Source organism: Hetaerina americana, unplaced genomic scaffold (assembly GCF_022747635.1).
Source record: "Hetaerina americana unplaced genomic scaffold, ioHetAmer1.1.p SCAF_3, whole genome shotgun sequence".
Lineage (NCBI taxonomy): Eukaryota > Metazoa > Arthropoda > Insecta > Odonata > Calopterygidae > Hetaerina > Hetaerina americana.
Genome location: NW_027286874.1, coordinates 86,909,997 through 86,936,504, shown reverse-complemented (window position 1 = coordinate 86,936,504; position 26,508 = coordinate 86,909,997). Strand labels below are relative to the sequence as shown.

The window sequence follows — 26,508 nt, the reverse complement described above, 5'->3', positions numbered from 1 at the left end:
CAGCCAGTTTCCTAAAATAGTCCATGGAATGTTTTTATTCTTTCTCCTTTCATTGATGCGATTCTTTCAGTAATTTTCCCACTACTTCGGGATTCAATATTAGAGACCTTATTGTTAACAATATGAAACATTTGCTACCCAAGTAATTGAAATAATTATGTCACAGTTCCTTTCTAGGAACACTCTGGAAACGGAAAGGTATGTGTTATCATACCTGACAAAGAGTTTCATTCAAAGTATTCCCCAACAAAAGGTAGGTTTTGTACGATCCCTAACAATTCTCATTTTCTAAGTTACGCGAAAACTTTCTCTTTGTTGCACTAAACTATTTCCTAATTAAGTTCTTCGTACCATCTCCTTAACTTCATGCTGTCTCAAAAGGCTTTATCTTCCTTCCTCTGCAGCGCTTAACCAACATTATTCCACTTCCCTCGACATTCCACAAATTCTCAATATTTCCTCCATTCACTCTTTCTGCAGTTTTCGGATTCCCTCTAGCAGCTTCCTCTCTTCGCCAGCCATATTTGAAACATCTTTGCTGACTTGTGTGTACTGAAGGCAATTAGTATTACAATATGATGCTCCTGTTCTTCACATCTTATCCTTAGGGAGAGTCATTCATGAAATGCTCGACAAAGAGTGAGTACTAATGTTAAAGGTTTGGGGAAGTAGAATGTTTCAACAAATCTAAATGAAAACTAAAAGAAAAATGTTTAAGAAAAGAATGGTTTTGAAATATTTTGATGGAAAAGTGTATCACTGCAGAAGAATAACACTTCGTTGATTTAGGAATTTTTGGAGAGAATGGACCAAATTCCAACCTTTTATGCAAAGAAAGAATTGGTGAATAGAATGGTTTGAGGCGTTGTTTTGTGGAAGCGATTCATATCGGAAAAGAGAGTACTTAGTTATTCTACATATATTTTATTATGCACAACCTAGGTTTCGACTTGCAAATTACACAGCCCCTCTCCCCCCTGATGCCCTACCCGACCGCCCTCTCCGACCCTGACGCCATACCCAACCGACTTCTCCCCCTCCCCCATACACACCCGCAAGTTTCCCTTCTCTTTCCCCTCCTCCCAATTCACAAACACCTACCCCCTCCTCTTCTCTGTCTACTGTATAGAGCTGTGTGTCCTCTATACTTAACTTGATGATGGCTTTGTAAGTCGAAACCAAGGTCGTGTATAATAAAATATATGTAAAATAACTCAGTACTTTCTTTTCCGAAAAGAATAGGTACATTGGTTGAGGATCATTGCTGAAATTTATATAAATAGGTTTGATCAGTCTCTGGACAGATGAGGCATAAGAAACATGAGGAGGAAAGCTTATGAATTGTTTTTTGGATACGATTTACTCGAAAGAGGTCTGCTTTTATAAAAAGCCTTAGTAAAAATAGTAGGTGTGAGTTTGAGGCATCTGCATGCTCGAAAAGTAACCCGAGTGATGGTGTGTAAGCAATGGGACCGTATTTCCTACAGAATTCGAATTTCGCCCATTATCTTCGATTTCTATGCTTTCATTGCAGACTTTGTTTGATTCCATGGTCAATAAATTTCGTTGTGATTCACATAGTGGAATGAAATTTATGTCCTTATCTTCACAGGTGGCTAGCGGTGACTCAATTTTCGCCAGTTGACGCGAGGCGGTCGTACCCGTGTTTCGACGAGCCGGCTCTCAAAGCCACCTTCGAGGTGAGCATTGCCCGGACGCTGAACATGACGTCCCGCTCCAACATGCCCCTCGAGAGGACCGAACCCATGTGAGTACTGATGACGAGCATTACAACCCTTCAAGGGCTAATTTTACGTAATTTATGGATGGATGATAAGCGAAGTTTCAGGTCATTTTACTGATTTGCAGCTTGTTTTTGCACTTTCAATCAGAGACTGGAAATTCGTTACAATTTGACCGAAGCTTCATCCGAATACTCCAGTATTTGCTGAATCTGGAGGTACATGCCTAAATACAGCGGTAAGGGGAAAGCTCAGGGTTGACTCTCGTACCGAAATTCCAATGGCCTATGGTTTACCAATTCGGAATGTATGAATACGTTACACGTTCGTCCAGGGATTAAGCATGGTTGGAAATCTTTCCGCATTTGCCATAATCAACCAGATTATAAGGGCCTCCCTTAAGCTGGACCAAATGACCAGCGGTTACGCACCCTCACCCTAATGAAATGATTAGGAGGTCATGCGTAGTGCATGTTATACATTCATAGGTACATGTAGCTCGTTCTCCCGGTGATTTTTGATACGGTTAAAAAATGTTGAATGAATGTGGATTGGGTCAAAAGTTCACCTTCAAACCTTACCCCATCACAGGATGTACAAGTGAATTCGGATAGATTTTTTCTCCTCTCTCATTTCGTATGGGAAGGGATTTCACCTTTAATGACGATTTCCATGCTGCATTTTTTGTGCTGAAATTCATGAGGGAAATCTCGTGAAAAGTACGAAATTCAAATTAAGTAACCTTTTCCTATGAACCAGGTACCTTTGATGCTGAATTTTTAGTGAGTTTAAGAGCCACGGGGAGCTGTAAAAAGGGCCGGCCCCATCGTGTGTTGATCGCAAATTGATTATTCCAGCCGAAAAAGACGAATGTACACACCGCAGCGAAACTTGGGCTCGGGGAGAGTTAACGCATCGCCAGGATCAGCTTCAACTTTTGAGCTTCAGAGGAAATTTTAGCGAGCTTCAGTTGCTTTCTTAGCGACGGCCTTAGCGTGAGTTATGCATGAATGTGAGCAATTACGATACATGTTTCTCCCAACCGGGGCGGTGTGTGGAGATGGAGGGTTGGGAGGAGGAACGTTATCTCCGGCGTACACATTGCTGCTTGCATCGTGTCGCTGAGCTATCGAGCAAATTTTGGTGCGTTTACGGCGAATTAAATGCTCCTTTAGGGTGAACGACTTTCTGTTGGATAAGAGATTATTTGAGAAGGCTCTTACGCGGGATCACATCCCGTTTACACCGAAACTCGAGCAGCTGCCGACGGAAAAACGGCACAGCAATCGGAGACTAACAAAAAGTTTTTCTTTCTTAGCTCGGTAAATGAATATTAATGAACATGATGAATGCTGAATGAGTAACATGACTGGAATATATGCTAAACGGCATCAATAAATTCGTTCGAAGAATGCCCTTGGATGATAAAGTGATTTCTCGTCGCTTAATGGACTCACCATGATATTTTAATGTTTAACCGCTGGATGATATTGCATATTTACTAAGGGTTCGAGGTCAATTCTCTTTCGTTTGGCAGCGAACGGTATTGTCGGCCTTTATTACAAATTGCTTATTGAAACCAGTATCCCAGGCGTGTAGTTTGAAATTTTAGCTTAAAGAAATAACTGATTGCGTGATGACAAAAACTAACTGTAATACTTTATGATTAAAAAATTAATCTGGGAGAAGTGTACTGATTGAAACATGAGTGGAAAAACCGACTGTATGTAGCGGTTACGCGAGTAAGCAGTCGTTTTGTGCCATGACGTGCATGGAAACGTTCAAGTTAGGCTTTGTAAGCATCGCCTGCTCAGCTTTGAGGTCAAGAAAGAGAATATTTACATTCATTGAAAAGAATTTGTCCATGGGTTATTGTTAGGTCAAGCGTTTCAAATGAAGAAAAATTGCCATTAAGATTTAAACTTCGTTATGCTGAAGTTAAATAGTTCTTTTTGCCAAACTGAACTACTATAGCAGAACTATGTTCAGCTAATTGATACGTTCGGTATATCCAACGACGTTCTTTCTAAATCTTCTCTGTACGTTTGCAAATAATTCATCTGTACTCGTTGGTAAGGCGATCAAAAGAATACTTGATTATATCTTTAATGATACGATACTCGTATATTCTCTTTATTCTTTTTGTATTTTGTAAATAATATTCTCCCCATTTTCAATCTATTAGAGCAATGTAAATTTCTTTTAGTGTTTACAATTAATTTATTGTTTTTTAAAGCAGGTACTGTTGTCATAACTATATTCTAATAAGCCTTTATTTGTCACTGGTTTTTGTTGGAGCCAAACAACAGTGCTCTCGTTGAGAATCGAACCATGACCCTGGAAATTAAAAAGGCAAACGCGATACCAATATTTAATTCTGACCCTTTTTAAGTCGTATGCTTTTTTTAAACAAACGAGAATTGTAGTTATTGCTGCAATAAATTACAACACATCTCGCAGTCACTTCATCATATAAGTATTAGTATCGTAGTATTAAGTTAGCATAGTTGGAACAGTATTTTTTCATATTTACGATTCGAAGAAATTTCTTTTACCCCTCAAAACGTTTAAGCTCGGCAATATTTGTTTAGCTTTCCTCACACTAGCAATCTTTTCATACATACGTACATGGTCATGCTCGTGTAGACGGATCGAAGGACAGGGAGCTATCGCTTCCATTCCCTTCAATACCTATACGTATATACCGAGTCAATTTGTTCATCGAGCGGGTAGTCATGTTACCAAATCACCAGTGAGTTAGTTATTCAGACAATTTCTATTGCAAAATAAGTTTAAAAAAATGAAAAAAATTATGTTTCGCAGGAGGCCCGACAGAAGTGAATACTGGAATGGCGGTAAAATTAAAAATTTTTATCGCTGCTATCTGCCTCTCTTTATCTGTAAATTCAACCAAATAAATTTCGAACGATTTCGATTGATGGTGCATAAAATATTCATTATTAATGCTGAAAAAGGATAAAGGCGTAAAATCTACGTGTAATAGTAAAATTGAATTGGAAAATTTAAAAAAATGGTGATGATATCCATGCAGCAATACAAAGAGGGGAGAGGTAACCCGTGCTCTTCCCTTCCCCCGCTCTCCCTTTATCGATCTCCTCCCCATACCGAGGCTCTCTGGCTTTCTCTGCGCCAGGGTCGCATATGCCGAGCATGTTGTCGAGCATGTCGTGACGCTCAGCTCAAACTCACGCGTTCACTCCGTTTCGAAACCAGAGCTCTCCGAGGTGCCCAACAAGAAGTTTTTACTTCAATAATCAGCGACAATCCCTTTGACCAAACGTGTTTACTGCATCAAATCCCCTTCCAAGCTTAAAATGTTGGATTTTAGTTACGTGACTGGAGAGAAGTTATTGCAAATAATTGGACCTGTCGTACATTTGAAGCTGGATATCTCCATTGAAGGACATGGACATGCTCAAGGGATAAGCCAGATGAGTCGCAATTATAGTATTTTATTTATTATTATTATTGATTAAAATCCATATGTGCAGATAGACAGTGTCAGGTGGCACACAAGCCACAAGCAATCACAAAAGATAATTGATAAAATCAGTCTGTAAAACAAAATTACACTTAAAGGGAACTTCAAAACACAAATCTCTTTCACAAATCAAGAGAATCCCCATCTTATTAACATTAATCAATCAGCAAGGAAAAAAAAAGATAAATTAAAAAATTAACCTGTTAAATACAATTTTACACCACACATCAATCAAATTATTACATAAATTCCTTACATATTTTATTAAAAGTATGCCCTCTGTTAAGAAAGGGCTCGAATAGTTTTGCAGGTAAGGGGTTTCAATCAACAATTGTTTTATTAAGAAAAGAAAAATTTTTTTATTCGTTCTTTGTGCCTGGCATTTTACCTTTTATTCTATTGACCATATATTATATTGACGAATACTTGGAATTCAAGGTAATTTTAAAAAAATTTAAGACAGTCGCCTTATAAATATTTTGTCCCCACGAATGTTTCCCACTTTACGAGTGAAACATAAATGAAAATAGGCCTAGATATGTAAATCGCCTTGTAAAAGGTATATGGGTCGAAATTTCGGGAAAATTTGGTAGCGTGGTACGTTCCGTGTGTTTAAGTCAAATGATTTGTTTCTTGGTGTATCTCCACTGATTTGTGTGCGCATGTTGTGCTTCCGGAAATACCTATGTCCATGTGTCTCCCATGTGAATTTTCCCTTCTGCCGGGCATCTCCATCCTCATCACCGTGACGACGGCAGTGTGGGGATGTCGGGATGGGTGTGGGACCACTACCCGGCCACTCTTCCCATGTCCACTTACCTTACGGCCTTTCTCGTCTCGGACTTCGAGACGCTGGAGGAGGACGTCGCCGCGGGGAACGGTGTCCCCAGGGAGGACACTCCCGCCGCCGCCTTCAGCATATGGTCCCGTCGCGACGCTCTGAACCAGACGCGCTACGCCCGGGACATCAGCCCCCGCATCCTCGGCCACTACGAGGAATACTTCGGTGTTCCATTCCCCCTGCCCAAGGTCGATATGGTGGCCGTTCCGGATTTCGGATTCCAGGCCATGGAGAACTGGGGGATCATAACGTTCAGGTATTAAAATTCTGAAAAAGGCTACGTTTACGGATATAGGGATGGGAAAAACAGATAGAGACACATAAAAGACGATCACACGGTTATTGGGAAAGGTGGAAGGGTTAGGATTATTAATATATGTATGTATATAAGTATATATATATATATATATATATATAAATATATATAGGGGGATCGAGATGGTGCGGGGGCTAACGTACTGGCTTCCCACCGTGAGGGCGCGGGTTCAAATCCCGGCGGTGTTGAATATTTTTCAGAGGTATCTCGATCCCTACTTGAGGTGCTTTGTGGAGGGCACTTTGAGTGAGTACGCCGTCCGTCGGATGGGACGTTAAACTGCGGACCCCTTGGCGCCTTTCGTAAAGAGTAGGCTAATGCCGACGCCGGGTTTCTCTCCACCCTTCATCCTTTCCTATCCATCCCCTATGGCGCAAATGACCTTAGCTGTCGGTCGCCTCCCCTCAAAACTACTACTACTACAAATATATATATATATAATTTAAACAGGTACTCGAGATAGTGCTCGCGAACAAAAACACAGAAGAACACGCACAAATGAAACTCACGCGTATTCTGACAGAAGGAACTCTGAGCTCCTGCTTTCCCCAGAGGAAGGTGGTGTGGCCACCGAAAATTCGGAATACGTGTGAGTTTCATTTGTATGTGTTTCTCTTTGCTTTTGTTCGCCACCGATATATCGCTTCTCCATTTAAATTATTTTTCATATCCGTGAGACCTACTATCTATCTATATTATATATATATATATATATATATATATATATATATATATATATATATGCACATATATCGAGCAGAGAATCTCCTATCCATTTTCCTTGTGAATGAATATTCGTTCGCCATCGTTTGACCGAGAAGGGGGAGGGTATTCTCAGGGGAGCAAGGTTCAACCCCAGGGCAGAGCATGCTCCTATGAGCCAAATGCGCACCACTTCAGAAGGTTTGGGCTGTAGTGTACCTAAGGGGGGAGGGAGAGACGATAATGAAAACATTAAATTAGTAATTGAAAGAAACGTTGTAGAGGGAGGCGTGTTTGGGGATTGCCAGACAGGATGATGGGGAAGAAGGGTTGCAGGAAGCCGGGTGATTATTAATGCGGATATTGAGGGGTGTAGTGCATTGCCCAACGTAGAAGGAGGGGTACAGCTTTCTGCTCAGTTGGTAAATTATATAACGGAATGTGCATGAGGAAATAGAGTGACCTTTGAATTGCCCTGTGTAAACCAAGTGCACTAACAACCAATTAATAAATAAATATTTATTTATATATGTGTGTATATATACACAAGCATAGTAAATGTTAAATATACAAAACATAGACACAAATAAAAATGGCATGCCTATTTCAATGTGTCGGCGTTCAGGCGCGTTCGCAGAACGAAGAAAATTCAGAACAGTGTATATTCTTATTCAGTTGTACTAGGGAATTCAGCAGTAATGTTTGTGATTGAAGTGATGAATTTGAAACATTTCAATGATCAAATAGCGTAATAATTGTTGGCACAGAGAGCTTCCACTATATGTATGGCATCAACTCTTCCGGCTGTTAGTTGCTCGTGGTGTAGATGTCGAGTTCCTTTGAGGAGAGGATTACGCCCATGGGGTAAATTTCGGAGGGAATGAACATAAACACACGAATCGGAGCATTATTCATTCCCCCTGGTACGGGAATCCAAGAGAGGGGCTATGGGGTCCATGGGGGGCCATGTTCATTAAGAAGACCAGTGGCACTTTGGGGTAAAATAAATATTCATTAAACTAATTCTGACACATTATGTGCACACGTGCTTTGGAAGCCGTTGGGGTTTCCAAAGTTATGTATCGGTATTCTCCGCAAATTAGTCTCCCTGGAATACCACAGTAATTGAGATAATATTTTCGCTGAGAAATGTTACATTTCTCCCCACAGTTTCTTTATTTAAAAGAATTTGAACCGATGAATTTGAATGATTCAGCTTTTCCTTCGTGCGGAGGAAATTTCTCCATGCTTTATGAATTTAAGAACTAATATCAACCCAATTTTTATTTCGTGCTCATTACCTTAATTAACGATTGCATTATTTTTGCTTTCATTGATCCACGAGTGTGTTCAATGTTTTATTTTATATTACTTATTATTTAATTATATCTTATTTTATTTATGTTTTTGTCATATATTTGGCGCATCAATATGCCGTGGTTTAACCAAACTTGACTCATAATAATCTGGAACGTCAAGAAGGTATCACTCCTTACCTGAAAGAATTCTTCCTGAAGGTCTTCTTAAACGTTTCGGGTGGGCTTTAAAGTAATTGAAGTAAGTCGGGCGGAGTCCACAAAATCCTCGATTTCTTTTACGGCCGCGTGTCCCTCCACAGGGAGTCGGCTATGCTGTTCGACCCCAAGGAATCCACTGCGAGCAGCAAGCAGAACATCGCCATGGTTATTGGACACGAGTTGGCACATCAGTGGTTTGGGAATCTCGTGACCCCTGCGTGGTGGGATGACCTTTGGTTGAAGGAAGGATTCGCGAGTTATGTGGAGTACATTGGAGTTAACCACGTAAGTAGTTGACTATCTGGCTTCCTTGTCGCTCAGATGCAAAACTGTTGCAGTCATTCTCTTCAGCTTTTTCGCGATGGGCTTATTGGTAAATTTAGGCTTAGGCTAGGAGCAAAAAAAAAGGATTAGATTAATCGACTAGATTCTTTACTTAACTAAATTAATTATGGATGTAAACAATTTTAGCCTCAAAAATGAAAGCATGGGGATGGAATTGTTTGAATAAGAGACGTACAGAGCAAAAAACTTCCATAAATTGCAAAAAAAAGAGGAAGTAACAGATGCTCCAAAATACTTGTATTTGCTGACTCTGCTGCCTTCAGAATTTTTTTTTTATTTTCTGAAAAAATATACAACGATCCGCTCGCGCGAAGAGTGCGTAATTACGACGATCCGGGACATTTGAAGTGCTTAAAATTGAAGAGCGCGAGCGAAATTCGCTGGAAATGCAAGCGATCCCTTTTCCTCTCTCCTCGCCTAGCTCCCCCTCTCCCTCAAAGCTCTTGACTCTCTTTGCCGCAAACTCATGCACTCGATTTCAATGTAACGCACTCGAGCACCACCGCTTGCTTTCATGCACGCCTGCCTATGTGTGCGCAGCTGGTTAGCTTTCATCCTCCAAGATCAGTGAGAGAGGCTTCGTTCCGACAATGGGCGATCGATGGCGTAATGCCAGCGGTTAAAGCAGAGACGCCCAGATACCTATGTCATAAGTTTCATTATTTGCGGTCGGGAAAAGAGATGCCATTAATGCAGCGATATCAAAAGGTATTGCGAAAGATGGTTGGTTATATTAAAAGATTAAAAATTAATGCCAGCGAACGCCATCAGAAAGACTCACCAGAGTGTTTACAGTGTATAAAAAAATGACAGTTTACGGCAGTTCATAAAAGTCTTCTCGTCTCCAAATTACTGTATGGAGATGAGACTCGAGTTTTCCAGGATGAGCATTAGCGTCGAATAAATGCGTTGCAAGGAGAGGTTTTTTTTAGATAAAAGCAGGAGAGACAGGGCAGGGAACGAGTTAGTTTGGAAATATTTTTTGAACGGATGCATCAGTGATAGATAATGTACGAAAGTAAGTGTGCTGAGTTGGTTTGGTAAGCTAGAGAGAATGGATTAGGGTCGAATCAAGAAACAGGTATGGAAGAGATGGATTTAGAGGAAGGATGAAATGAGGAAGAGACACGGGTGAATGTGGATGAAGAGATTCTTTGAAGATGAGAATTACGAGGAGACTCGGAAGCAGGAGAGCAAGCATGAATGGGACCCAGGAGGGCTAAACTAAAATAATAGAGTAATATGAAGGAAATTATTGAAGAACTAGTTTTTTAAATAAACCATTTTGTTGTTTTTCCATGTCATAAGGTACTAAGGGTGCATGTAGTAATAAAAATTTTTCAAGGAAAAAAAAGAAATCGGTTTCCACTCAAAAACCTCCTAAATCACCAGAAGGCTGCATATTCTTTAGTAGTTCTCGTAACAGGATAGCAACAAAGAATTTGGAAGCTATCCGGGGAATGAAAGTTATAAATACAGAGATGATTGAAGTCAATTTTTCTGTCTGTGAATATTTTTATGAAATTCATTTCATGAATAAATGTTCACTGTTTATATGTAAATTTCCGTTGATTATGATAAACCTTGAAGACAGAGGTGCATATTAAATTTTTTCCTTGGTTTAAATCGAGCAAAACGATATAGCTGATGCGACAGAATTAATTTGTTCTCGTGTTCATTTTTAATGAACATGCTTAGGTACCAATCTGAAAAAAGCTAGTGAAACGAAGTCCAGGAAAAAAATCGCTATTTATAAATTTACATATCCTCGGATAAAATAATATTCCATCTTCTAAAACTGGTGTTTTTGTCAAAAAATTTGTCTTGATTAGAAAAAAATTAACCGTTCATCCAGGAAAGTAACGCTCTAATGGACCAAGTAAAAGTTCTTGGCTTCAAAATCCATGCTCTGAATTCATGAACTCTATGCAGATAAATGAGATTGTTTTGGCTGAGTCTATGATGGTGGACTTGAAAATCTATTATATCGCCTCAAATAATCGAATGAAAACCGGAGAATGCAAGTTGCTTCAACAAATTCACTATTTTTGGCAGGTGGAGCCCGGATGGAAAATCTTGGATCAGTTTCCCTACAATGAGATCCAAGACGTGTTCGCCCTGGATGCCCTGAATTCATCGCACCCAATATCGGTGGAAGTGAACAACCCCAACCAAATCAGGCAGATGTTCGACAGGATATCGTACGGAAAAGGTGAGCACATTTCCGTCATGGGTATTCGTTTCATTCGAGTATACGGAGAAATTTGCTGCTATTGTGATTCGATAGTTCCGCAGCCCTGTTCCTCTCTCCTATGGGGTAGTCACACGGAGAAACATAAGTGGTCGAATCTTCACGATCTCAATTTAGATCTAACGAACTCTTTTAACATAGACACCTTATTTTCTCTTTTCAGTTGTTATCACAATCATCATCATGAGCTCGTAATAGAGGATTGGTGTTTTCAACTCTCCAAGCTGTCCTGCTACCTGCCAATACCTTCATTGCCCCCTAATAGTTCCTTGCGCTTAAATCCTCGAATGCCTGCTTCTAATAGTTCACCTTTGGCCTTCATCTGCAATTCCAAGGAAGATATTTATTAACTCTTGCGTTTTTATGTTTACTTACACAGGCAGACAGACACACACACACTTATATGTATATAGTATATACAGTGGAACCTCATAAAACGAGCATGATCCGTTCCGATATCTTTCTCGTAAAGCGAAACACTCGTTTGGTGAAACAACCTTTTACAAATAAATTAATTTAAAATATGATAATATGTTCCATTTCGGAAAAAATAAATTATGTACCAGGTTTATCCAAAGAAAATCATGTAAACATTGTCTTGGATCGTGGATCACGCTCACCTTTTCTTCTATCGCGGAATGAAGAAACCGGGAATGCGAACTCGATTTGTACAATCAAAAAAGGATCGATATAAATTGTTAATTATTTATGATGCGTACCTAATTCCTGTTTAATAGAACACTGTCTAGAGGCCGACGCTTAAATATTTGGTAAAAATGCGACTCAGAATGATCGTTAAATAAATTTATGACACGCATGCCACTGCCTTATTAGGGTAATGCCTCGTATGTATGATGCGATGCAAAAGTTTCCCGTGACCTCCACATCTCATTTAGCCTGCTGTTTTGGATTTTCCCGGAAGGTTCGTGGAGTTTTGTGCCATTATGGAAAATAGCAGCGTGAGACAGCCTTTCATCGCCTGCTGGTCGGGCAACGCATTCTCATCTACTGTTATGTGCACAAATATAGGTTCGATTCGGCATCTACTTCCTGAAGAGAACCGTCTCGTCACAATTAAAAACATTTTGTGTTAGGTAACACTCAGAAAATATGAGATTTTTTAATTAACCGATGAAGTTCTCTGCTGCCTTTGATTCAGAGCTTGCTGCTTCACCATACCTCCCAACACCGTGGATAACGGTTTCTCTTGTTAACTTCTTGAACCACGCATGGCTCCCCTTAAATACTTGTTTGGCCGTTGATGATCCTGTATTCTTATTAACGAGGTCGGCGCAAATCACTTTCCCCTCTCGCAAATCATATTCTCATTGAGAAACAAGATACCACATAGATGAGAATACGTAACCGTTGTATAGATACTCTCGTCAATCTATTTGAAGCATCCTTAGTCTTGTCCGTGTTCTTGAAGAAAAGGCCAAACGTTGATTGTTGATGTACGTACTGGATCAAGCACGTTCACACCGTGTTCCCAACATTCAATGATTTTACTTTTTATTTATACTGTTGTTTTTATTCTCTTAAATCTTTCTACTTATGGATTTTTCTTCGGTGTCATTTTAAAAATTATGCACAAAATATTATTAAACTTTGCACAGAAAAGCACTGATAATATGTTTTAACACAAGTTTGGGAAAAATGTGTAATCACTAGTGACGCTAAATGATAACGTAACGAGTGCTAGAGACAAACTGCAGTATCAGGGGCAATCAGGGGAATTCCCATATCCTCGTTATTCGTTCTGCGAAAAGTCGCTCGTTAAGCGAGTCGTTTTCGGGACCAATATATTTGCTCGTTATGTGGATTACTCGCTGTGCAAGGTACTCCGTTGTATGCCTACCTGTATACACACACACACATACACACACAAATATATATATATATATATATATAGCATTTGGACGGCACAATAGAACACAAATAAAATAGATAACACTTAAAAGGACACTAAAATTGCAGAGAGAGTCTTACTTGAAGGCAGTAAACTCAAACAATCTGCAATGTGTGTGTCCTTTTAAGTGTTATCTATTTTATTTGTGTTCTATTGTGCCGTCCAAATGTTATATATATATATAACATTTGTATATATATATATATATATAAATATATATAAATATATATATATATATATATATATACACATACATTCTGCTTATTTTTATGTTGTGTCATAATGCATATTCCTCGGTTGGGACAAGGAATACTGGAGATTGGAACGAATAAAGCATGCCATTACACATTACACAGCATCTAACCGCTTCTAACTTTGGCTACTCTTCGATTTTGTCTGCGGTATTTTACCGGGTGAGGTGACTGCGTTAATCAAGAGGAATCTCCTCCGTGTTTTAATTCGACTTCTTTCCCTTTTACTTACGTCATACACCCCCTCATTTCCGGTAATCCATCAGTGTCCAATTAAAGTTTGGCAGAGAATTGATCCATATGGTGACTGAGGACGGAAAGCAAGCCGGTGTGGTTTTAAAATCGAGCGCCTTGCCACAGGCGGATGCAAATTGGAAATAATTCGTCCCGCAGAGAACATTAAAAGCGATGAACTCTCCGAGGATGATCTGCGGCCTTCGTTACTCTTCATCTGACCCTCTCATCCTTCACCGGTGACCTCTCGCCGTCTCTCTTGCAGGGGCATCCATCATTAGGATGATGAACCACTTCCTGGGGGAGGAAACCTTCCGGGCGGGTTTGAAGTCCTACCTGACCACTTTCAGCTACGGCAACGCCGTTCAGGACGACCTCTGGGCCTCCCTGACTGCCCAGGCGCACGCGGACGGCTCTCTCCCGGCGGACATGACGGTGAAGGAGGTCATGGACACGTGGACGCTCCAGACGGGGTTCCCCGTGGTCTCCGTTGCCCGAGATTACGAGAACGGAAGTGCCAGGCTCACACAGGTGAGCAACGCCCGCAATTGTGTGTGCTGACGACGGGTGAGCAGCAGGGCTGGCCGAAAAAATCGATTCCAACCAGACGGAATCCCTTCCCCCCTATTTGCTCCTTCCTATGAACGAGGTCAAATTATGACTTATGACCACAGCAAAAACACTGTTGGCGATTTGAGCTACGGCTCTTGACGGAAATCGCTTAAATTACTAGCTGAGCAGAATCGTAGTTTAAAAAAAAATAGCTACGTGATATTCTGAATAAGCGGTGATAATCATTTCTCCGTGACTCTTTTTTCGTTTTCAGGAAAATATATTGGGATATTAGTACCCTGGAGGAAAAAACCTTTGGATATTCTGCTGTGAAATTCGTTAAAAGTTGCGCATTTTCAACTAGTTTTCCGCATAGTTAAGTGAAGGGTAAGATTTGAAATTCAAAAACGGTCATAAATCTCACTGCTGCATTTAACGTTAAAGAAGATTGTTTCGAAGGATTCTGGTTGAACCCACCTTTTTCATTCTTTACTTTTTCTCATTGAAATTATAAAGAAAGTGATTCATGAGGAGATCTATGGCAATGCCCTGATACACATATCGCGTTTAAAAAAAAAGAGGGTTCAAAGGCGATTTGGCACCTATTACTCCGAAAACAATTGAAAATCACAAAAGAGAGGGATAATTACACTCAAATCGTTCCTTATTCATATTCAATCTATTCGCATTCCTCAAGTTGTACAAATAATTTTTGACTCCCGTAGAGATGCTGAATCAACTTCGGAAATAATCACTTTAAATGAGGAATTCAAATTTTAAAGTGAGAAATAAAACATGCATAATATAGATAAACTTACCGTAGAAGTTACAGAAATTAACAAAACCTTCGTGACTGTTAAACGTATTTGATTATTGGTATGTGTACTTCTCTAGGCAATGGCACCTTTGAATAACAAAAGATATTAAACATTTAAAATCATCTAGGTAAAAAATGAAAATTTTCAATGAGGGGATATTGTTTTACGTCGTGATGTCAGAATTATTGATTTGGAGAAGGATAAGGAGATTCACGAAAATAATTACGTTTATAAAAGCGCCGTTTCTATCCGTGCTCAAAGCCCAAAATCGCAAATGTAATCCTTTGCGTCAGGTCGGAGATGGAATTTCGTGTCTTGTATGGATTTCCCTACTAATTACATCTGTTAAACCTCCTGCCGCGTCAGAGAGCTTTGAAACTTTTGCCAAGCTACGGATGAAATTGAATAATATAATCTAGAAAATAAATACGGTATTGACACGATTACTAGGACAGAACACAGCAAAAAAACACGTGTTCTGCACGCTGTTTCTTACGTCAGAATATCCCAAATATATGGAATCTTCCGCAGGGTAAAACATCAGTCAATTAGGAATGAATCTAAACTAGTAGTCATGGTGTAATATGGCAAATTTTGCGCTCAGGGCATTCCTGAAAAACCGACTTTTCATTTCCACTTTCAATGGTCAATCTTTCGCAATAGAACCTAAGTGGGTGGGGGAGGAATTCAGCACGATATCGTTATGGTATATGGCTGGGAGGGAGTCATAGGAATTGTGGCTCCATACGGTAGGCATTCAATTTTAGCGAGATAGATGCGAGGTTAATCAGTGAAATAAGCTACTTTCGTGCTCCAACCTATTGGGAAGGCTGGTGATGGAATAAGCTTTGAAACGTTTATGTTAGCTCCACATTGGAGCAAGTATTTCCAATTTGAAAAAGAATGGGAGGTTTAAAGGGGCAATGATGACAAGATATTTGTGGCACATTGTGGCATGGAAGAAGTTTAGAAATGACCGAAAAAGCACGAGATAATATGAAATCAGCGTCGGAAGAATGAGTACACCTGGCGCCCTCAAGATGCCTCAAAAAGATCACAACATTTACGTACAGATACGATCCCAGCATATTATTTCATATGCATAGTTCTTTTATGGTCGATCACATTTCATTCATGGAAATTAGAAGAGATTTTCCGGCCTAGTTAGTCGAGTGGGTAACGTTTCCCCCAGATAACCCCAAAAGATCGCGGCCTCAATTAGTAGCTCGAGAATGGAGTTATGACAACCTTAATGGATCGGTGAGAATAGAGGATTACCTTCGTCTCTGTTTTAAAGGAATAAAGTGTCGGAAGATCGAAATTAGAATTTTTATAAGCATCCCAAAGCACGCGCCTGGGTTTCCTTTAGGGTCAAACTATGAATAATTAAATGAGGACATTCGAAAAAATCTCCCCTTAAGACTTTCCATGCCTTGCAAAAAGGAACTTACGCACGCTTCCGGGCCTGTATACGGACCCTTGGTCAGCAGAAGCACACGGTGAACTTTTAAATGCGCACTTAGCCAATGGTGGATTGTCGGTATGCCATGGCTCAGGCGGGCCACAAAAATTAAATGCATTAAAAAATAGCTTTAAAATATAGATTAATTTAAATACTATAAGTCTGTACTACGTGTAAGTAATTTATGTGTCAAAATTGTTGAACGCTTTTCCAATTGGTGTGGTGGTCTAATGGTCATAGGGTCCGGATACTGACGTGAGGGTACCGGTTCCCTGGTCATGCCTATGGAAAACACTTCCTAAACGTCAATTGTGGGGAATTCTCGATATCAGAACTTTGTGGGGACTGGCTCCCGCCAGCACTGCGCCGGGGGGCCTCCACAGATGTGGGCAGGCATATGTTAAAAATTCATCGCCACTGCCTTGCATCTGCATGTTAACTCTGCAAGCCACCCTACGGTATGTGACCGTGGCTATGAGCGACAATTGAGAAATGAATGGGAAGAACGGGAGTGGGTTTCAAATGATTGTACCAGGAGTGAGGGATCCGTGAGTTGTTGCTGCCACGCATTGTTCACGAAATAAAGATCTATCTTATGAATCTCTTTGTTTTGGAATACATTTTTCTCTTTTCACTTTTGATAGGCCGTAGAACGGAGAGGTTTAGAATTTCGTTTTTTCCGATGCATATATATGTGTATATATATATATATATAAACACAGATGTAGATTTTTAAAACATAGAAACACAAAGAAAGGACACTCACATATGTAGTTTTGACGTTTCGCGTATATGTATATATATATATATATATATATATATATATATATATATATATATATATATATATATATATATATAGGTTACACCAAGATAGCATTAGTGAACAAAAATACAAAAACACACACAAGAGAAACTCACACGTATTCCGAATTTTCAGTGGTGCTACCACCTCAAGGGAGAGAAGGAACCTTCCTCCCTTGAGAATGGTGGTATCACCACAGAAAATTCGGAATACGTGTGAGTTTCTTTTGTCTATGTTTTTTTTATTTTTGTTCGCAAGTGCTATCATGGTGTACATTATTATTCACATTCGTGAGACTTTCACTCAAGTTTTATGATATATATATATATATATATATATATATATATATATATATATATATATATATATATATATATATATATATAATTATATATATATATAGTATGCATCGGTGTGTAAAATGAAGGCTATGAATTTGCAATTATGCATCTGTGTGTGTCTGTGTGTATATGTGTCTATGTATACGCAAGTATACGTACATATATTTAAAGTAGCCAAGGCTGTATTTAACAATAAATATATCAGTATTGTGGCATGATTCGAATGAAAATTTTCTCAGCAGGTGCCCTTGTGTTGAATGCGTCCTTTAAATTGGATCTAACGAAAGCAAAGCGGAAACGTTCCCCTAACCTTTAAATCATTCCTACCAAAAGCCCTCATAATAAAACTAAATTTTTTATTAGCTTGATCCTAAGTTTTATGTGTACATACCTACGCTACGGTTGAACGAAAAACGTAATTTCCGATTCTCCATCTCGTAGTCCCGTAATAATTTTCAAATAATAAAATAACGCTATATGTATTCCATGGACTGCATCTTTCAATCTTTCAGCATTTAGAGATCGCGAAAGGTCATTCCCCAAAGTATCATCATTTATCTAATTTTTTTGCGGTTTTTAGCGGTGGAAAAGTCGAATTGTTTTTCCTGCTATTTTTTATCATTCTTTATATTCCAATTTTGAGATCCAATTATAATATGCAAATGTTGTGAAAATTGCGTACGTTAGAAACTTTTACAAAATCTTCGGAATGACAAAACAAACTGACGGGTATTACGCTCACCTCTTCATCTGTCGCTTCACTACTCTAATTTAACGTAAATAGTGGCAAAATCCTAATAAAATATTAGTTTATCTAAAAATTTAAAATTATGTTATTATATTTTTACGAAAGAAATAATTTTCTGCCAAAAAAAAATCCCAAAAATTTAAAAATACGGGTAAATGAGATTTTAATGGAAAATGACATTGCGTTGACTCTAAATATTAATGAATGATGTCTCCAAAACGTGTACCGAATTTTTCAACGAATAAATGCTTTTAAAGGGATTAAGCGCTGGAAAATTGGAATTACAATTCTTGTAACCATCCCAAAGCACGCTTCTGGGTTTTCTTTAGAGTCAAAGTATGAATAATTAAACGAGAACATTCGAACAAATCTTTGCTTAAGATTTTCCATGCTTTAGAAGAAAAGGAATTAAGGACGTTTCGGAGTCTGTAGATGGACCCTTCGTTAGTAGATGAAAATGCGGTGCACTCTTCAAAATAAACTTCATTCTACTGCTTACTACGGGACTTTTGGACGCTCATGAGAAAGTTTTTATCTTTTGTTCAGATTTTATCACCAACTGTAACAGTGTTTATACATATACATAGATGTACATACTTACGGCCACCTCTGAGGTTCGGTTTTATCTGCCTCGTTAACCCCAATCGTTAGTTTACGTGGGCGTCAACGTAACGCGGAGATTGCCGATATGTCCGATTGCATAAATAATTCAAACTAAACGTAAGTGTATGTGAACATGCTAACCGTAATAAATCCGTATTCGCGTGTTAACCAGTACCTTTAACGGTCAGTTAGCACTAATCTGACGATTATGAAACATGTGTTTGGCTTTAAGTGAAGATTAAAGTTAAGCTTCAGTTTAGCGGTCCATTTTGAAACCGGGCCTACGCGTGTTCCCCATCCAGGAGCGCTTTATGATTACCGGAAATGAGAAAGGGGACGACGCCGATGCCCAGCCCACGTGGTGGGTCCCAGTGACGTACACGAGCCAGGACAAGCCGGACTTCGAGAACACTCGGCCAGCGCTGTGGATGCGCCCCGATGAGGACCCACCGGCCACGCTGACCAATCTGCCCAAAGGGAAATTCTGGGTGTTGCTGAACACAAAAGAAACTGGTGAGTGTCTCGCTTATCCCCAAGACACCAGGGTGACCTTATTCGATTAAAAATTAATAATATCCCACTTCACCCAATTACTGCGAAGTGGTCCCATGAGTTTGAGTCATGTTTACATTTTTTACCAAGAAAATATTCTAAAATAAACGAACCTCGAGCATTTCGCATCCCTTAAAAACTAAAAATTATCGCTCCGGGGTTGAAAAGGTGGAATTATTAAATCTTGTAACGGTAAATAAGAATAACGTTGCAATTCCACGTTAAATTTTGAAAAACACGAGCATGGTTACGCCTTAGCACAGCATCATATCCAGATGGTGGTCCATGGTCTTGCTCAATAAAAATGTGGAATTTTGGTGTTATTCTTCTCTATCCTTAGGGGTTGGGCGGAAGAAGGGAAAATCTGATATCAATCTCGTCCCAATAAAGACGTTTCATGATTATTTATCCTTAAAAAGGCAATTTCAAAGGGACTAAAAAACAAGACCGATTAATAATTGTTACTAGTGGAAAATGGACATTATGAATGTCAAATGGACGTCGGTGAGGTTGCCAACTTTACGAACGTCCTACATTTCTACATGTTTTCAGTGGAAGTCACTGAGGAAGGTTTCTTTATGACATGCGAATCACCCAAACAAGCCGTTGCCTGGTGAGGTTAAAAAATGTTCATACATTAAAAAAAACTGAGTCAAACACTAAAGAAATAAATTTAGTCGAGTCGGAGGAAGACGTTCACTCGAATGTGAAAATATTTCACTGGGAAAACAATCATTCTTCTAGACCGGACTTCGAACCCGAATCACCTATGCCTGGCTGGAAGTAAAGAAGCTGAATGTTTTGAATTTTGTAAGCATTTCCTGAATTTATCTCGTGATAAATTTTGGACTACTCGTCTATAGGGAACGCCGTGCGTTTAAGCGTTGGACTTAACCTCGTGGTCTGGGGCACCGTGAGAGTGCGACTGCCATTTCTCTCTCTCACAAGGTACAGTAATTCATCAAGAGCTGCATCATCTTTCTCTTCTTAAAAGCCTTCAGAAATTCACGGTTCTCCTCGGCTCCTCCATACCTATCCTCATGACTCCTCGGTACCTTAACTGACTATATCACACGATTGGAAATCGGGAGGACAGGGGTGGAATGATAGTGAAATTTCTCAATTTATGTGTGAAACAACCGCAGGTTTCAAATCCTATACGGAAATGATTATTTCATTAAAACTCACGAATTACTGCGCATGGATTCTCGGTTTGTGCTCATATGGTAATTCAACCGGAGCCCCAACAGTTTCCGAAATTTGGTTTGACTTCTCCACATCGATTGTGGGTCAAATAAGGAGAAAGATAGGGAGCGCAATATTGACACGGGCGAGTCAAAGGGGCGGAAGATTAGAACGCACCACCCTGATCCCCAACCCGATTTTTTACAACAGAAAACAACCGAAATATTTTTTTTAGCCCTCTCAGACTCCAAAAACCAAGGACGAAACACATCAAAATAAATTCCACACCAAACTTCAATATGATGGGTATATAATGTGTACACTCCCAGAGAGTCTTGTGAATTCCTTTTCGTAAAGGAACTAATTCAATATAATATGGAATAGCCATTATGATACTTGACACAGGTTGGTGAATTATCAAATTGTTTACACCAGGGAGTAAGGATTTTACATCGGATACTAGAGCAAGAGTTTCTTGTAGGCTTTTGGCTACAGGATACGATGGAGAAACCCAAATCGGCGTATCAAGTAAGAATTTCCAGATATTCGCTGTTAAAAGACCCAAGATGAGTATTTTCCCTGATTTTAAAGAAATTTTGCGCAAAAGAGGTATAATTCGTCCATATATTAACTTCTTGTATCTAAAAAATAAAACTAGAAATATATATAAGAGATAATCTATTCATGTACTAAAAGTTAAGATATGAAAATCTGAATTTCTATTATTTTTCAAATAGATATTTTAAGTCAGAAACAAAAATTTTCAGGTGAATTGATTCAATATATCAACTGAATTATATTACAGATGCTTAAAAGTGCCGCCACTCAAATGAGAATATCTATTGTTTTTCGTAATCGGCCTCTGAAAATTGAAATAATATCCCATTTTTGCACTTTAACCAGCAACTATCTCAATATTCTGACCTAATAAGTAAATTTGGTTTTCAGCATAGTATTCTGTAGTCAAAAATATAATAACTGCTCTAATATCTGATGCAAAAAAATGCCTTATTAGTCCTCAACTATGATGATTAAAATAAAAATATTTTTTTTCTGAAGATAAATAAATTACGCGGAATATGCCTTATAAAAAGCCTGATATATGGCATACCATCCCGGCATTACAAGGCGTGGCATTACTCGGTGGGAAGGGGAGCAGGTGATTATCGAGGGAGGAGCCCGCACGGAGGTCATTCCGCCCGCAGGAGCCGAAATACCTTGGGGCTGGAAAACAAGGGTGGCGGCGGGCCGGGGATTTTCAAGGTATCCCGGCACCCCCTCGCGCAGATTGCGTTCCGAGGATCCTCCCTAGATTCAGAGCGGGGACTCTGGAGGCAGAGCGGGTCTTAACGGGGGCATCATCTTTATGAATTTACGCAAGGCCGAAGAGCCTCGGTGCCTTCGAGTTCATCTGCATAAGCTTGGACTCTTCCCGGGATATGCATTATCACCCAACGCGAGGAGGTGGGCTCCTTGAACTCTTTTTTGGTTTCCAGGTGTTGGATCACAAGATAATATCGCCTCGCTGCTGGATTCGATTCATTCTACCTCACATTTAAGGTGGATAGTCTTCGACGTCGCTCGTTCCACCTCACTATTAAACCGTAACAAGTACGCTTGTGGCTCAAGAAAGTTTTCTTAATACGTGCATGTACCTCCTCGATCACTAAGCATAGACAGCGCACCTAAGATCATAGATCTAAAAGTAATCGAAGGCAATTGTTTCTCTTTGAAATGTCAACACTTTGTGGTAAATTTAATGCCTACGTGTTCTTTTCCTTACTTTTTCAATTAGCACACACCTCGACCGGTTGCAACCCTTGCACATCATCTTCTGCATGCTTCTCGAAAAAATAAATTTTATGCGGTGAAACCGGTTGAATTGCATGCCCTAATCCAAATAAATGTGTACAGATTTACATTTTTTTATTCAGTATAAAAAATAAGGTAAACCTGCTGAAAAAAAGGAGTCGAATATGTCTCGCAAACCCCCGGTAGCATCAACTCATTAAAGAATCACACAGTATCTTGTGAATAAGCACTTCGTGTTGACAATCCGGAGATCAAAGACTGTTCTCTAACGGAATGCGGAAATATATAACTTGCAAGTATTCACGGGGCAGTCATGATTAATGCCGAGGGTACATCACGCTATCTCCCTTGAATATCTCTCACCCTCTCGAAAAGCCTTAGAGTATCCAATGTCGGCAAAGAAAGCGCCCTGGTGGTCATGGAGAGAGGCGAGAGCATGAAGAAATGTGAAGAATTTTTTGAACCCAGTAACGGAGTGGTGCTATCCAGTGACCTGACCTGAATACCAAACAGAGAGTTAAAAAAATAAAGTCCGGAGGCTTGAATGCCGAAGGAGTTCAGGGACTTCACATTCTCTGGCGAGGAGATAATGCATCCTCAGGAAGTACTCATGCTTGTGCAGATGGACCCTGAGAAACCGAGGTTTTTCATTCTTGTCGAAAATTCATATGGATGATGGTGGCCCCATTGAAGGGTCGATGCTTCCAATTTTCCCGCTCCAAACTCTCGCCGGTTTTCGCACGGAATATCTTCCAGATAGCATTATCGCGAAATTGTATTTACATTATTTTTATTTGGCCATTATCGCTGTTGCAAATTACTTCGAGAAGTGGAAAAAATCGAGGATTATATTTTCTTTTAAGAGCATTGAAAAATAATCATGACATAAATATCGAATAAAATATGTCAAAAGGTTCGCATGTCAACTGTTAATGCGGCTGCAACTAATTACTTGACACGGAAAAACAGGGAAATATTATACGTGTGTTTCGGAATCAATAGGCAATAGATGTTTCCTCGTGAATAATTTTATTTTCGTTCCATCCGAATGTATTAAAAATTTATGAAAATAAGAATAATGATTTACTTAAAATCAATTTACGTACTCCAACCTGCCTTTTCCCTTTTCATTGATGTAATGGTTTCCAGGCGTCTATCTATTGCCAAACGAATACATAGGGCAACTGCATATATCATAAAGACATTAGGCCAACAAGATTAGACACAAAGAGATACATTGATGAGGATAGCTTAGGCCCAGGATTACTCAATGGCGAGATAGGAAGGGTATTAAGGGAATCGAAATCAAATAAATCCGCAAATCCAAATAAAATTATTGCATTTGAATGCGGATAGCAGGATCATGGGCAGGCAGCAGGTATGAGCAGGAATCATGCGCATAGCGGATGATTCCGTTAAAAGTTACTGCCGAGGCATTTCCCGCAGTTCTTTGGAAGAGTTTGTATACTAAAGTAGGGAGAATAGTTTGCATATCTTGGAGGTGCTTTGGATCAAAAAGGTTAAAATAGTAGGGACATAGGAAGGATAAAGTTATGCAAAGAAGCTCTCACAGAGGAATTGATAATAGAGACGTTGCGTAAGGATGTTAAGGAACGGCTCCTCAAAACTTTGATGCAGAGCGTACGTATAGTTTTGTATGCGCGGAAATATGGTCTTTGAAGAAAGATTAAAAGTACAGTTGGAGGCTTTTAAAATGAGGGCGCGGAGAAGGATAGAAAAGGTGAAATGGGCAGAAAGAAAAACAACCGAGGAAGTGCTAGGTATGATGGAGGAGGAGAGGGGATTGTTGGGAGAAATCCGCAGGAGACTGGGAAGATGGGTCCAGAGCTTTATGATTGGAAATGGTATGTTGAAGAACGAGAAAGGGGTAGGAATATGATAGGCCTGCTGGATTGAATGAAGGAAGGAAATACAAGTATGCGGAATTGAAGAAGGGTTTCTGGTAATGTTGGATTTCAGGTTATTTTTTTCTAGGAGAAGTGAATAAATGAATCGTTGTACCGTTCATCTACATCTACATAATACCCCGCAAGCCGCCGCAAGGGCGTATGGCGGGAGGTGTTAGGTCCGTCTAAGTCCACCCAAAACATATCCTAATCGTTGGAATACCAATAATAATAATAATCTATTGCCGGAATGGATCTTTATTCTTCAATAAAAATAGTTGATCGACTTATTCAGTACTCCACGGGTTTTTTGCGGCACAAAAGTAGTTTACAATAATATTCCAACAGCTGATTGGACTTCGCAAGAAGAGTGCATCATATGAAGCACGTCTTGCTCGATACTAGACGATGTTACGCTGATACGCTACCTATTTCTTTTAGTCTACTAGAGATACCTAGTGTCCCTCAACCTAATTTTCTTTTCGGGTCATGGAAAGAGCTCTTCAGTCTTCATAAATAAAAGAGATCCTAATTGAATATCCGACAAGGTCAAGAATGCAGCAGAATCAAAGAGCATAAGATCATAAGATCAATTCTCACGTGGACACCTACTTTCTCCTTGCCATTAATGCATAGATGATGGCAGAACTCATTTAAACTCAAATTGCCCAAGAAACCCCCGAAGGAAAAACCTATTTAAGAAAAACGTCGGTGGAGATATTCCACGGATCGTCTGCGGACAGATAAATACGGACACTCTTGACAACACCCTACAGCAATCATTCCTGGATAAGCAATTTTCATTTTACAATATCAACCGTCGCTTTGTAATATTTATCTAGATGACAACGACGCCGCGACGTGGAGATAATGTTCTTATAAATTGTGTTCCATCGATCGTGCCGGAGATATGAGTTACCTCGACTATGAAAGTGACATCGATCATATCGAAAATATCAAGGAATGTCAACCACATCACATATCGACGATAAATATTGACCTGCGGTATGTCGGTTCCTTACAATTATTCATATCTACCGATTGATGTGGTTGACAAGATGTCGATATATCTGCATATCGCACAGCCATACTTTTTGTTTCTCTGTCGTCTGATACCCTTAGAGATCAAACTGGGGCCGAATTTACGATTTATTCAATGGGGAGGCTTTCATTGCTAAATATTACATTGCATGTGACTCAAATACTGGTAATCGTTATATTAAACTGGTTTTGAAATCTAGCGTTCGTTGATTTTCCTAACATAAGAAATCGATGAAATAACCCAACTGTATGGGTAGGTTGGACAATGAAAACAAAATTAGAAGGAAATGCTGTGGAATAGATGTATAAATGGATTCGTTTTTCCCTCGAAAGATTCATTTTAATAATAAAAATAATTGTAGACTAATAAATAAATTCCAACCTCGCCTTTATTGGTTCTTCCTCGAAGTATAATTTCAAGACGTTGTGTTCTTACACGTCGGCCTACATGTCCTTGTGTGTCATCTTGTGATTTATTTGAAAATGTTGACGGAGATGAAACATGTTTACGGTTTACGACAGTAAAATTTACAGATGAAAAATAGCTTCTGAAAATGATTTATGCGGTGGGTAAAAAGAACTCTTTTTTTAACAGGTGATAATGGATTTAATACCATCAAAATTTACAGTTGAAAGTTGAACGTTTTGGAATTTGATGGAAATTTTGTCATGTCTCAAAAACTATTTTTGTTATTTTAATTTATCCGGGCAAGGAAATTCTCTTTATTTTAATAATTTTACTTTGCAGGAATGTAGCAGATATTAGCCATTAAAACGTGTAACGATGAACCCTCGAGAATCATCGAAGAAAACTTGTAAAACTAGAGTTTAGTTTCTTAATATTTCCAAACCCCGTCTATACAGGTCGGGGTCGCACAGAGACACCGTAAAAGCGCATGGTGTACCGACGTACTGCTAATGATGTTTTCACCGGCACACAGATTTAGCGATAAATATTTTACAATGGTTTTGTGGGAGATAAAAATAATAAAATAGTGGACTATGCTAGATTCTTTCTCAAATCATTTCTTTTATTTTTCTCCGGATCGATTCTTTTAGCAACTAAATAGCC

The 26,508-nt window shown here is 39.3% G+C and overlaps 1 protein-coding gene across 1 annotated transcript in view; it reads left to right on the top strand.

Moving 5' to 3' along the window:
* Positions 1–26,508, top strand: part of LOC139690452 (aminopeptidase N-like) — a 93,308-nt gene that overhangs the window by 53,105 nt on the left and 13,695 nt on the right. The window contains exons 4-9 of the mRNA XM_071587907.1: positions 1,613–1,768; positions 6,003–6,341; positions 8,722–8,905; positions 11,021–11,177; positions 13,876–14,141; positions 19,242–19,452. Coding sequence (XP_071444008.1) covers positions 1,613–1,768; positions 6,003–6,341; positions 8,722–8,905; positions 11,021–11,177; positions 13,876–14,141; positions 19,242–19,452 — 1,313 coding nt within the window. The remainder of the gene's footprint in view (positions 1–1,612; positions 1,769–6,002; positions 6,342–8,721; positions 8,906–11,020; positions 11,178–13,875; positions 14,142–19,241; positions 19,453–26,508) is intronic.